Genomic DNA, 14,823 nt, shown 5'->3' on the forward strand with positions numbered 1-14,823 from the left:
CATAGTTGTTCTATTTTAAGTCAAATATATTTCTCAGTCACAGATAAAATGCACAGATAATGCGATAGGTTACACATATCTTGAATTTTATATATTTATAAATGTAATTATTTTACTACAGACAACTTCACTGAATGCCATGTCCACCTTCCAGCTTGACTTTGTTTGCGAACTGGAGCTCAGCTTAAATTTGCTTGTCCCAAGATTTTCGCCTCTCCGTCTACGGGGAGATTATTAAAAAGGGCATTTTTATTTTGTCATAGAAAAATTGTCAGAAGATCCACTCATACAAATCAGTTGAATGTCTCCTGATCAGCTCCTATCAAGTAAAAAAAAAAATGAATAAATAAATAAATAAATAAAAGCAAACCCGTATACGAGGACTGAATGTGTGTTCTGGCTAATACATCGAAAGTTTCTTTCCATTATGACTTTTTCATAGCTAGAATAGATGTAATTTTTCAATTTGTGGTATCCTGGAACCAAGCGAGAAAAGTTGAATAACGCGGAGAGCCTGGAAAGAGGTCTCATTTTTCTGGCGCTTTTATTAGCGGCTGCCTTTCGGCTAGCGAACATGCGTCCTCTCACTTTCCTCGTTTCTCGAAGAAAAGCGGTTTGCAAAATTGTTTTGTTTGCTATTTTCCTTTTCATTTGTTTCCCGTGAAAAGTTGTAAACAGCTTATTCGATAGTGGAAAAGGCTACATTTGTGGATCGGTTCAAAACAGTCAGAAAGGAAGACGGATTGATTAGAAGCTTCTGAGTTAAATTTGCTAAGTAAACAAACCTGTTGCATTAGTACAGATACATCAGATGTATCGTTTCATGCACACCGCTTCAGACTGGTTTTCTTCCGATTGTTGTGTTGAAATCAATTTGCATGAAACACATGTTTAAAACAAGCAGAGCTTGAGAGCAGTTTGCATGCGAAAAGAACCACGACTACAACATGTTCGCCAGCAGTATATACGAATTGGCTCTGAAGTATCTGGAATGTGTAAATCTACACACGGAGTTCCACAAGGATCCATCCTAGGCCCAGCATTATTTAATGTTTACATTAACGATTTGCCAGGCGTTTCAGATTACTGTTCCTTAGAATCCTCCGGGGATGATTCGACATTGCACCTGTCATTTTTGGTTGGGGATATCGTTGGTGCCGCTCGACAAATAAGCGAAGACCTGAGAAAAGTGGCCGTATGATGCTGGCAAAATAGCCTTCTGATTAACCCGGAGAAGACAAAATTGCTTTTAATCGGCACACGTGAAATGCTTCTAAATACGCCTACAGATCTGGATCTACATGTTACTTTACTGGGGAAAGAGCTGCGTCCGGTTGTTTCAGCAAAGGACCTTGGGGTGTATATGGACGCTACATTGAGTTTTGATGAACATTTCTCAATCTCATTAATAATTCATAAGTTGGTTGACCTATCAAATGGTCGATAAAACATCATGTGCAGTTGTTTTAAGACCCTGTAAAACCTCCTCCTTATTAGTATGCGGTGTCTAATGTTTTTCTCGTACGCTAATTTCCAACGTTCACAAAAGCATCATTGTTATGAACTCTCTTGACACACGCTTTTCCAGGAATGTTTTTGAAGCCGTTCAAAAAACTCTCAGCCCATGTTTTATCGGGTCTAAAAACACTGCTGCTTCTGTTTTAAACATTACGTTAATTCCTAGAAACAGATATCTTTAAATATTACTTAAACTCAGTTTTACTAAAAAGCACATAAATTGCACATCGCAAAATATGAGCCTGTTACAACCTTTGTGTTTTTTTTTTACATTCGTATCAAATTTATCGTCATTTTAAAATTTCCAGCGCGCAACAAACACGTTAATTATGTCATTGCCATAACGGCTGCTTTCAGTCGTCCACTGAACTCAATCTCCGCCCTCTTTTCCTTTCTTTTCTCCGACGTGCATTTATGTATTTGCATAGTCCACCGTCCTGCTAACTCGGTTGGTAGAGCATCGGATTGCCAAGCGGAAGGTACGGCCGCTGGGGTCATTCGTGGACTTCCTTTAACAGCCGATGATTATGAAACAGCCAAAACATCGTAAAGAAGCGTTTTTGCAACCTCAAACAATTATCAATGCACACAAGGAACGTCTTGTCAACAATTTGCAGCAGTAAATTCTGACAGTAATTTGAAACGGCTAACGGAACCTTATGATAAAGTTCATGGCCAATTCGCGCCATGAACTCTAAGAGGTAGAGAGTGAATCATATGGGAAATATCTCTTTTGATGGAGAAACTCCTAGCAAATCTGAGCTTAATGATTTCAAAGTTCATAGTTAAAGAAGAGTAGGTCTTACATCCCTGACTTTAAAGGAATCTGACAGTGAAATTGCAGTGAGGAAACGCTGTGAACTGATTGAAAAAAAACAAAAAAACTTGTCTGAGCCAGCTATGACCACAGTGAAATAATAATAACAATAATAATAATTTATTCTCTTACATTGCGCATTTTCCATGACAAGATGATCAAATGCGCATTACAATAATTACAAAAGCACAATATGTATATACATTACGTGTGACAGCAGTATTGAAATGACGAATCCTCTATATATTCTATATCTACCTATCTACTGTATCTACGATATAAGTAATTTCATCTCCATATGTTTAACAATAGGAGTATTAATTACTTCGATTATAATAAGAAATCAGATTCATGTTGGGCGATTTATTAAGTGAAGGATCAGGTCCGCTACCGCAGCTGCTTTAGTCACTCTGTCAGGAGCTAAATGTGTGAATTGTACTTACTACAGGCAGAGGAACCCCAGCGCAATATGTACCACAATAATTAATATTGGATGTAGAAGAATCTCTTAACACAACAAAGGCGTTGTTCCATTTGTTGTGGTAACAGCCATTTGGCACAGAATTCCTCTTCAAGCAGCCTGTGTTACAATTGTGCAGGGAAACACGGGGCATGTGTCGATTTTTGACAATTCCAGTGGTCTAGTGCATGTCAAGAGGGAGGGTGCCATTTCAACATAATTACCTGACCCTTAAGTTAGCCTCCCGCGTAGTCGTTTTTAGGGGGACTCGCATTACCTCGAGGGAGGATGTAATACGAGTTCTCTAAACTGAAACTATTGCGTGGGAGGCTACGAACAAGTCTGTCCTGCTGCTGTTGGTGTTATCTATCGTCAATAAGCCACACACTGGTATCAATATGCGAATTTTGTTTGACAATGGTAGTCAGACAAACTATAGGACGGAATTTGCCAAGAGCAACCTCAGTCTATCCACTGTGAAAACCGAAAAGCTTCTTATCAAGACTTTCGGGTAGGAGAATAAGCAACTGAAGCAATACGTAAGTCATGACGGGAGCAAGTACGTGTGGCCTTAACGGACGATCAAATCCAGAGGCCGTGGGTTCGATTCACACCGAGGTCGCCTCGTGCGATCTCTCATTTCCTTACTAGAGCTAACGCTCAGTGGGAAATTCATGGATTCACTTTAGCACTTTAACATACACTGTAGAGTTAAGTTTCTGATCCATCATTTGTCCTTGGTGCTAGTGGCACAACATTCGTTTGTACCCTTCACTGGGAAAAGGGTTTCTTTAGTGAGTTGTGTCCACATGTGACATAATCGACACGATATTAAAAACTTACGAGGAAAAAGTTTAGCTTGTCTCCCTGTATTTTGTAGAAAAATACGTAACGCTGGCTGTTTACTCTCTTTATAGGTCAATGACGAGTCAAACATTGCCAAAATAGCTGATCTACATTAAGAAATACCAGGATTCATGTCGCACTAGTATGAAATTCAAATTACCGAAACACCGTAAGATCTAAAATGCACGAAAATCAGAACATCGCGAAGACCCGTTACCCTCCTCTTGCTTCCACCTTCTCCCCTCCCCTCCTTTAATAGTAAGTTAATGAACAATCCAAAATAACCGAAATGGTGTCCAAAGTTTGAGGAGTGGAACACAAACAACTAATATCTCGATCGAAAACAGAAATGCTGAACTAGTTGCTCATTTATGTTAGCCAGACAACCCATGTATGATTACTTGCGCCAAAAACGATCATCTTTAGTTAGAAAAACGATTCCTTGACTAGCCATGACAATAAATGAACTAGATGTCCAGCACGAATAACTCGAAAATATACAAAAGGGTGCGATTTGCACTCTGTCTTTCTTCCGACTCTTGTAATTGTTCTCAAACAAATGATTTGTTAAATGTTACAGTAGGCCGGCGGTCCCGTTCGAGGGATCATCGCGTATGCGCTTCGCGAAAAAACCAATGGGAGAGTTGATGAGCTGATTTTGTTGCCTGTTTACTTAAATGTGAAACGAATAATCTAGATGGACGTATATGTTTAACAATTATTCCACGAGCGTGCGTTGGATATGAGATGATAGCTAATGAGGGGCGTAGAGCGAGCGCCGAGTTCGCTATAATCATCTCATATCTAGCAAACGCGAGCGGAATAATTGTTTCATTAAAAAAAAATCAAGACATATTGCCAGATCTTGCTGATTTCGCTTTTCAAGAACAAGCAAAGGACAATTTAATGGTCGTTATTTTTAGGGCATGGCCGCTAAAAGCCAATCAAATTCCCGGAATTGTCGTTAAACAATGATCCATTTTTTATAATTGTAGATATAAGTCGCTTTAAACGTAGCCTGAACGTAGACTTAAAAGGCCAAGGAACGCTAAATTATTTCTAAAATTTTAACACCTCAACTCACCCTGTATAAGAGGATGGTCGGTTTGTCAGAATTTATAATGTTTGGGATGTTTTTGGCGATTTCATTCAAAATGTATGCACAAAAAAAAAAAACGTAAGGACTGTTAACAGAATGTGGTAATTTTTTTAAACAGGGAACAAGTAACCCTGTCCGCGTTTCAGCGAAAGGAAAAATGATCACAAATTAATAATTAATAAACTGAATCGAAGCCATTTTCAAGCACTTTGCTTTGTTTATATTATCACTGGTATCAGTCTACCATGACAGCCGGCTACGCGCGTTCTATACGTACTGCACAGTTTGTTTTTTTGGCATAACACCCCATTTTGTATATATTTTCTTAAATCTTAATAATTCAAGCTTATGGTTCATTTCGGATACAAATTAAAACTTAACGTTGCACAGACAATGACGTTTCCCAATTGAACGTGCATAGAAATTTTTTGACCACGTAAGTTGCCAACACCACTTTTATTTTTCATTCACCTTAAGCAAGTAATTAACATAACTTGGCTATGTAAAGAGCGCATGCAACGCTCTTAAATATGTCGTGCTTTTATTGACTGGTACAGCGGTAGAAACCAATAGACTACTTTAACATGGTCACGCTACTTTTAGCTTTCTATAGTCCTATATATGCCAGTCAGGTTTGCAGCTTTCTGGTTAGCAATGAACTGGTCACCTCAACGTGGCATTTCCATCTTACAAACAACACCGGGGGTGACTTCCCAGTCACAAGGGGCATCATTCCACTTTCCTCCTACATTCCAGTACATGGCAACACAATCCTCGCGCCCTCCATTGTCGTTGGGCTCTCCAGAATTCCATGCGTCAAAATCTAATGGGGTGCCGTCAACCCATTTGAAGCTCCCGTCAGCCGTTCGCTGGAGGCCAATCCATGCACCCCAGCCTGGTAATCCAGCTGTCTTCTTTACCAGGTCGAAAATAAACTGATTTTCATTGGCAGATCTGATGATGGCGATGTCTCCTTCCATTTGCTTACATTTGTTCCGAGCATCGCTCATTTTTCGAAATCGGGTATTGTCAACGTAGTAACAAGCGGCTTCACTTGAAACCCATTTAGGTGGACAACAACCTGAATAAAGAGAAGGTAGAGAGAGAAAGGAAGCCATAAGCTAAAAATTGATATGGCGCTCGCGAGAAGACCTAGGTTATTAAATACCGATTACAATGATTATGATTCTCACCAATGAAGATTTACCATTGCGAATAGATGTAAAAACGAGCGATAAAAACCGAGGCTTCGGTGTCACGATAATAATAATAATAATAATAATAATAATAATAATAATAATAATAATAATAATAATATTTCAAACATATTTATATAGAATTGCTGCATTAGTTTTGAGAAGAAAAAATAAAAAAAAAGGAGATCACAAATATTCTAGGAGAGCAACAATAAAAGGAAGTTTCAAACAATTATAAATTCTAAGCATTATTAAAAAATTTTGCTCCTTTGCAGAAAAAAGCGCGCGTGGTGCATTCTAAGTTAACTTTGTCCAAAATAAGGTCATCATTATTTTTAGTTTTGTAGTAGTGAATGCCATGGTTTCTGACATTAAAATAATCAAAAAGGTATCAGGGAACTCTATTTGAAATGGTATCAAAAAAAAAGGTTCCTTTCCACAATAGCTTAACCCGACAGCCCTCAACATTTGCTGGCTGTGTTTAGCACTCACGACAATCTTGCAAAATTAGCCTTTTATATTTTTCGAAATATTTCACATGAATGATACGATTTAACTGGTGAAAACGGAAAAAAAACCTGCTAGTACTGAAATTAAAAACCACACGGAAATGAACGACATAAGAGTGATATTCTGTTATATAACGTTAACCACCACGCGACCCTTTACGAACCCTCTGCTTCCATCATCAGAGACACAAAAATAACGCCAAAAATGAACACTGCTCCTTTGATAGCCATCCCTGCCTGATTCTGTAAAGAAAAATGAAGAAAGTATTCAATGGCCAAAGTTAGGAAATTTGTGATTACATGACGCTAAACAATGTAAAAAGTTGTCAGTATTTGAACTCACGTTGGACATTATGTACATGCATGTGAAGATAATTTGGCATTAATGAACAAAAAATGCAAATGGGAAGAATGTGTTTTTTTTGCGAATGGCTAATTTACTTTAAAAGCTGGCAATGTAGAAAAAAAACTTAGGACTTTAAATGAAGTAGTGCTTTTAGTAGTTGCCCTTCTGGCAAATCTGAATTATTGATATACTTAGCTTGTTGAAAAAATAACTCCTTTTCTCGTAATGCATGAAATAATCATATTATTTTATTAGCAAAAATTTTATTTTATGTCTGATATAAATCCCCCTTCACTCTCCGTAAGAAACAAACTTTGCGTGAAATGTGTCATTTTTGTCACAATTTATTATGGTTTGGATTTCGCACTCCAAATATTACAATGGTCAGTCCGACCATAACTGCTTTATTTTAACCTGCGAATTATGGATTTGAGTCTTACTTCAATTCATGCCTTTCTCCAGACCAAGGTGGAACTAAATTAATGTAATTTAATAGATAAGTTTATTTCTGGGGGCATTGGCTCTAAAACACAAATTGTTTGGGTAAAATTGCAAATGGTCCAAGTGCGCTGGATAACTAAGACGCGAACAACTCGTCATTTCATCGTTTTCTTTCCTCTTTCTTTTGTTAATTTCCCCTGAAAATCAAAACGTGGAAAGGAATTCGCAGGATAAAAATTCGCTTGGAGAAATGATAGCATTGATGTGAACGGTTCAAGAAACAATATGAAAGCAAAACTTTTCGAATTATCGAGTTTTAACCTTTCGGCAACTGAAGAGCTCCTTCTCTGACTCAGAAACTGTAGATTTAAACCCAGAACAACACCAAACATTTCCGGTAATCTTACGCCATATGTTTCAGTCGTAACATAAAAAGTGAAACTTCTCAATCGTTCAACTTACCAAGCTTTGTTTTCTGAAAGAGACTGTCCTATCTACCGGAGGTGTTTGTAAAGAAGGTTTGGCGTCGATAATTAGTACAACATGTCTGAAGAGACCAATTATTTTGAAAAATTTTCCTTATTCAATATACATATTTATTATCAACACGCAACCGGCGGTGCTTGGCAAATTAAAGCAGATGACAAAATTCTGCAAAAATTGTGAGAAATTATGAACAATGAATACTGAGTATCACTCTTTTAAAGATGAATCACGGTAAGCGCTAGTGAAGATAGTCGGAAAGGTTGACTGCACACTTGTGGAAATGAATTGGTCATATTTTAAAAGAGTGGTGGAGTTAGCACTAAAATCAACTCAAACTCCCTTTTTCTGTACACGAAAAGAACGGAACTCATCATCAAGATCTTGTAACTCAGTATTGGCAAATAGAACTAGTTTAAGTGATGGGAAAGAAACCAGGACTTAAAACCTAAGCAGACCAATTTGCTTTTTAGTCAACGCGAAATAACATAGAAGATCAAATAAGCTTCAGTATCCTTTGGGCAAACCATTATTATTGCCCATTAAAGCGGTTGCGTGGAATCACTTGAGTTAATTTAAATTATTCGAATCAGTCCAATTTAAAACTAGCCGAGGAATGCTTACTTCTTAGCTTGTGAGTTTTCTTTTTTCAAGAATATGGCAAGAAATTGTTTATGCGTTTGGTTCATTTCTTTTGAACGCTGATTTATAAACAGTCTCAAAAGGTAAACGGTTTGCTAAATCAGTTTTGTCCACAAGTGACAAAATCAGCACGATAGTAAAATTTACGTGCAAAAACTCTTCTTTTGTTAACCTATATTTGCCAGAAAAAATACTGAATATTCTTTAAACACTGGCTTTTGACTCTTTTTCGGGTCCAAAACGATTCGGAAATTGACAAAATACCTAATCCGAATTTCGAAATGGTAGGTTTCATTTGCCATCATAAGGTCCAAATAACCGAAACACCGTAAGTTAGAACTGAAATGACAGGAAGACAGAACACCGCAAAGACCCCGTACGGCTAACTTTTTAGTAGCCGATTTTCGTGTTTTCCGAAAGGAAAACACACCTTTTCTGAATGGTAAATCAAAAGAACAACTACTAAGGAATACTCAACAGTTTCGACAGCGGAAATCCGAGAAATAACGGCTAAGAAATTGTGTTTCGAGTGCAATTTGTTGTTTTATCCAGGCAACGAGCTGGCGGACATCTCAAATCATTATTCAGGCCATGGAATTTCTGCGAAATTTTCGAGTTCTTATGAGAATACAACAGCCAACAGTTCGGATTTTAGCGTCAGAACCTTTATTATTTTCTACAATTTATTACTTAATCGGTCAGTGTAAAACGTAGACTACCGACCGGGCGTAAAAAACGGACAGAGGGTAAAATTTAGACTAGGAATATACAATGCTTACAATATACTAGCTTGTACTATGCTAGAGCTGTAAAGCAGTAAACTTTTTCTTTGGCACTTTCATGTGATACTGCAGTCCTTACTTTCAAGAAAGGCAATGAAATCGTAGTGTCTCAAACCATTCAGATATTGGTCAGTGATGTTTTGCGAAGTGCATACCGTTCCATTTTTATTTCATTTTATTTTTCAGAGGCAGCTACCAAGGACAAAAAGATGATTTTTTTTAAACAATGTATTACTACCGCTGCTGTTTCTTATACCTTTTTAAGCCTTTCAGGCGAATTTGTTTAGTTTGATCCGCTCAGGACACTACATACAGGAGCATTAACTATTCCGTAATTAAAAAAGACAGAGGTGAATTTTGTTCTGCTTTTCTTACCCCATTGACACTGAAAAATATTCTGGAATAATTTTTGGTAGGTTAGCTTTTCTGAATCCAGACTTGTACACAGCAATAAGGAAACACGTCTTGCATTTTAAAACTTCTAATTTCTCAACTTACCAAGTGCGGTTTCCTGAGAGTGATAGACCTAACTGCTGGAGGTTCCAGTCGGGAATAAAAACTTTATTCTGAATCTGTCTATGTTTAACATTCGTCTTTACTTTGAATACCAAATTAGCGATCTTTGGCAGATTAAGGCAGCTGTTCAAACAGAAAGGCTTTAGTGGGAATAATTCATACAATTGTCATAGTGAACATTAAAGTAATAATGAAGAATTTATTCTAATAATAAAAAGATAAATCGAACTTCAAAGCTTATCCGGTTTAACTAGGTAACAAGTGAATGTAATTGAAATCATGTAGAGTAAGTAACAATGAACCATAAAATAATGAATTTAGGATTGCGGGGTTTTATTTTTTTCTAATAAATTCAATACTGGCGTCTTTAATTAATGACACGTTCTGCCGAGACTGAAATCAAGTTCTTTGATCGAATGGTCTTGCTGGCATTTAAACATTACATTTTACAAATGAATTTTTTCAATTTTATTTCAAAATGCTTTTGAAAATCAGGAAATCCAAAATTAAGCCTTTGCTGACCGCTTTGCTTCTTCAAAGCGACGCTAAGTAACATAGTGGATCAAATAAGTTTGGGTATCCTCCAAACAAAGTTTTTAGCTATTAAAACAGTCGCGTGGAATCACTTGATTTAATTAAAAATTATTCGAATAAGTTCATTTTAAAACGACGATTGATCACAGCTTAGCTTAAGAGTTTTCTTTCTCCCAGAATATGGGAAGAATTGTTTATGCGTTTGACAAATATGTTTTGAAAGCTGATTTATTAACAGTCTCTAAAGGTAAACGGTTTGCTTAATCAGTTGTGTCCACAAGTGATAATATCGGCACGATAGTAAAAATGTATGGGCAAAAACTCCTCTTTTGTCAACCTATATTTTGCCAGAAAAATACTGAACAGTCTTTAAACACTGGCTTTTGACTCTCTTTCTGAGTCCAAAACGAGTAAAAAATTGACGAAATACCTAATCCGAATTTCGAAATGCTACGTTTCATGTGGCACCATGAGATCCAAATAACCGAAACACCGGAAGAACTGAAATGACCGGAAGGCAGAACACAGCAAAGACGCATTTCCCTCTCATCTCCCTTCCTCTCCCCTCTCTTCCTTAATATTTAGTCCTTGTTGACGAACAATCCAATAAGACCGAAATGGTGTTCACGGTTTGTGGAGTGGCGCACAAACAACTAAAATTTCGACTGGAAACAGGAATGCTTCATTATTGAACAATAACCCTGAACTTTGCCTATTTGTGCTAGCCAGACAACTCATGTATGGCCACTCGCGCAAGTCCAAAGCGATCATCTTCACATAAAAAAAAAAAAAAGGATTGCTTGACCAACGATAGTATGAATAGGATGTGTAACAAGAATTACTTGAAAACTATACAACACTATGCGATTTGGCCCTCTGCCTTTCTTCTGAATCCTGTAATCGTTCTCAAACAACTCACATAGACGATCCTGTTCAATTAATGAGAAACCAATTGTAGAGTTGACGAACTGATTTGTAGTTGTTCGCTTTAATGTAAAACGTATAGTGGACATGAAGAGTGGGGTAGGAGCTCGTAAAGGTTAGCGGTACAAAACAGCAAAAGTCGATTCCAGCTTTAATGTTTTTTTCGCTTCATGTATTTACAAGATTCGAAACATTTTCAAGTCCATCGCATTCCATGGGCTTGAGACATGAAATTTCCTTTATTCGGACAGGTTTTTCTCATCCTATAAATTAATTTACTTTTCATGATCATAAATAAATAAATCAAAAAATGGAAAGGCATTCGCACGATATAAATTCACTTGGAGAAATTATAGCGTCCAAGCGGAACGGTTCAAGATACAACATGAAGGCAAAACTTTTCTAATTATCGAATTTTTACCTTTTCGCAACTAAAGAGCTCCTTTTCTGACTCAGAAACTTTAAATTTAAACAAAGATGAAAGCTAAGCATTTCCAATGCTCTTACACGATATTTTTCATTCGTAACATGAAAGGTAAAACTTCTCAATTGTTCAACTTACCAAGTTTTGTTTCTGAATACAGACTGTCCTTACAACCTGAGGCTATTGTCAAAAATGCTTGGGCTCGATAAAGTACAACAAATCTCAAGAGACCATTTTTTTGTCAAAATAATCTCCTTATACATATAAATATTTATTGTGAATACAGAGTTAGAAATTTTTGAAAGATTCAGAAGCTAAAACAATTCTGAAAATAAAAATTGAATACCGAGTATCACTCTCTAGACTAATGGTAAGCACTAGAGAAGGCATGGAAGATTCAGTCGGAAAAATTGACTGTACACATGTGTAAATGAATTTGTTGCATGGAAAAAAAGTGGGGGAGTTGAAACTAAAATCAATTCGAAATAAATTGGACAAGTTTTAGTGACCAAAGAAAGTCTTGGTTTGCAAGTTATGTTGCAAATTAATGAAATACTTAAAAATCTTTTTAAGGTTTTTGTGATGGAAAGGAAATCGAAATTTATAATTTCCAGCGAAGCAATTTCCTTCTTAGTCCAAGTGAAGTAGCATAGCAGATCATGTAAGTTTGCTTCACCCTTCAAACAAAGTATATTACCCGATAAAACGGCCGCGTGGGATAAGTCCAATAAGTTCATTTTAAAACTAGGATTGATTACAAGAGTTTTAATCTTGAGATTTTTCTTTCGATCGCCCATAATATGGCACGAATTATGTATGCATTTGGCTCATTTGTTTTGAAAGCTGATTTATTAACAGTCTCAAAAGGTAAACGGTTTGTTTAATAGGTTGTGTCCACAAGTGACAAAATCGGCACGATTGTAAAAATTTACGTGCTAACTGAAATTCATCTTTCTTAACCTATATTTTGCCAGACAAATGCTGGAAATTTTAGAAATTGTGCCTTTGGCTTTTATTATTGTTATTATTTTTGGGTCAATAACAAGCCAAAATTTAAAAAGAAAAAAATGCCCGATTGATATTGAAATGTCAGAAATCCATATTACTAAAACACCGTAAAAACTAAAATGACCGGAAGGCAGAACACCGCAAAGAAGACCCCTTGCTCTCCCCTCTTTCCTACCCTCTCCTCCCCTCCCTTCCTTTAACATTTTGCTTGGCTGTATATGTCAAATCCAAAAGGACCGAAATGGTGTTTAGGGTTTGTGGAGTGGCGCCCAGACAACTAGTCTTTCGACTGGAAACAGAAATGCTTCATTATTGATCATTAACCCTAAACTTTGCTCATGCATTTTTTTGTTAGCCAGGCAACTCATGTATGATTACTTGCGCGATTCCAAAGCGATTACCTTCAGTTAGAAAAGCGAGTGTTTGACCAACGATAACAATAAATATACTGCATGTATTGCACTTATAATTCGAGACTATACAAGAATTGTAACCTGCGAGCAACAACAAAAAGGAGATAGGATTCGTCTGCACTCTGGATACAGCAATTAATATTTTTCTTCACCCCTACTGACGTGTTTAGGCTAGATTCATACTATGCCAGGCTTCTCGAAGAAGATCCCGAGTTAACATTTACCAGTGTTCAATCACATTGGAAGGGTAGAAAACGAACTGAAATAAAAGTTAAAACCTTTAAGAGCCGTTGTCAGTAACTTTCGAGAATCCGACGACAGAAGCGAAAATTCGAATTTTTTTTTTTTATTTGCCCCAAAAGACCCTTTTGGTGAACTATTTTCAAAAATAATATTCAAAAGTTCCAGCGAATTTTTTTTTCGGCAAAAATTAGGAAAGTTCGAAATCGGCCTCAACGTGCCCGATGGCTCGATTGAAATTATGCAAATTAGTACATTTTTAAAACTCTCGTTCAAGACAACGCAACGTTTTCTCGAGTTGACACTTTCACAATCGTTTTTACATCCCTTTTGCTTGCTTCCAAATTATATTTTATCTCGACCTGAACATTCTTTCATTCGAAGTTAGCAACGTAAAGAATACAATGTTTGCTATTTCTTAGATAGAGTGATTTTAGCCATATTTCAGATGACCATATCATCGGGGGTATACGAATATACTGGTAATGAAATACCTGTTTTGAACGGGTAATTTTTCTTATTTATCATGTTAAAATATTTAGTTTGGCCCGTGGAAAGCGAGCGCGCTAGGTCGAGATGTGTGGAATGCACTTTGACACAATTCGCCATTTCAGCACTTCATGTTCCTCCTGTAACTTTGCACGTGTCAATACAGTTCACGGAAGCTTTTAGATAAAAGCCAAGGTCTCTGGTTTCATTTCATGCTTTAATACACGTAAATAACAAGCTTTAAACTTGAGAGCTCCCCATATTAGCATTAAGTCATCAAATGATTCGTTTCAGGTGAAATTTTCGAGTTTATATTGAGCCGTTCAAGTGAGATGAAAGAGCCGTTCCCAGGGAAACAACTTGAAATCAATGAAGTTAATACCCTGTCTCTCATATCTTGCTACACTTCCAAACTACCGTTATTTTTAAGCTAGAAAGTGTAAATGCTCCCTTTTTGGGTGACCTAAAACAGAATTTGCCTTAAATATTACGAATAAAGTCCACTGCAATAAAAAACTGAAAAAATCGCGCACCGACGTAAACTGTAAACATCAGCCGTTTCTCAACTCGCCACATGGGTGAAACGCGTCCGTTATTGTTTTACCTCTGTATACATTTATAACCAGAAAGTAGAAACAAAAATTCTTCTCTATGCCCATCTGTATAAAAACACTTGCCAACGAAGCTTTTGTTTTTCTGTGTGTTTGTCGAAAATACTGAAGAATAGTGCAACATTGTTACTGACTGCTTGACTCATTTAATCACAACCGGAAAACACGACTGAAAACTAGATATAAAAAAAAATGCTCTTAATTCTCTCCCATCGTTACTCACATTATATCCGGCGATATCACATCCCAGAGGCAAGGCTGAAAGTTGTCTCAAATTCCGCATATTAGAAATTTAAAGTTTTGAACAACGCGAACAACTTTCATTGCGTGACAAGTGAAATGTGATACGCAAGCGCGCGAAAAGCACAGGAACAAGCTATGTCAACATTTGCGCTTGTGATGACAGTGCGAAAATAATTTTTGAAATTACAAGAACAAATTAAGACAAGTCAAGGTCTGCAAGGTATATTTGATTGCCGGATTGAAACGAAATTCATGTATCCCCCGGGGGGGATTTTACCGAAT

General features: G+C 36.9%; 1 protein-coding gene across 2 annotated transcripts; it reads right to left on the reverse strand.

Annotated features, from left to right (window-relative positions):
* Nucleotides 1–5,177: 5,177 nt before the first annotated feature.
* On the reverse strand, nt 5,178–14,596 carry LOC146467328 (C-type lectin domain family 4 member G-like). Of its 2 annotated transcripts, none has more exons than XM_085126113.1 (3): nt 14,522–14,596; nt 6,610–6,688; nt 5,178–5,821 (listed from the first exon to the last, which is right to left on the reverse strand). In XM_085126113.1, exons 1-3 carry the CDS (start codon nt 14,579–14,581, stop codon nt 5,409–5,411), a joined length of 552 nt encoding a protein of 183 aa, XP_084982239.1. In that variant the 5' UTR covers nt 14,582–14,596; the 3' UTR covers nt 5,178–5,408. The 2 variants fall into 2 exon arrangements, with proteins under 2 accessions (XP_084982239.1, XP_084982240.1); XM_085126114.1 differs by lacking the exon at nt 14,522–14,596 and adding an exon at nt 9,638–9,713.
* Between the last annotated feature and the right edge of the window lie 227 nt (nt 14,597–14,823).

The sequence above is a fragment of the Pavona decussata genome, unplaced genomic scaffold (assembly GCF_977016875.1).
Source record: "Pavona decussata unplaced genomic scaffold, jaPavDecu1.1 SCAFFOLD_137, whole genome shotgun sequence".
Taxonomy (NCBI): Eukaryota; Metazoa; Cnidaria; class Anthozoa; order Scleractinia; family Agariciidae; genus Pavona; species Pavona decussata.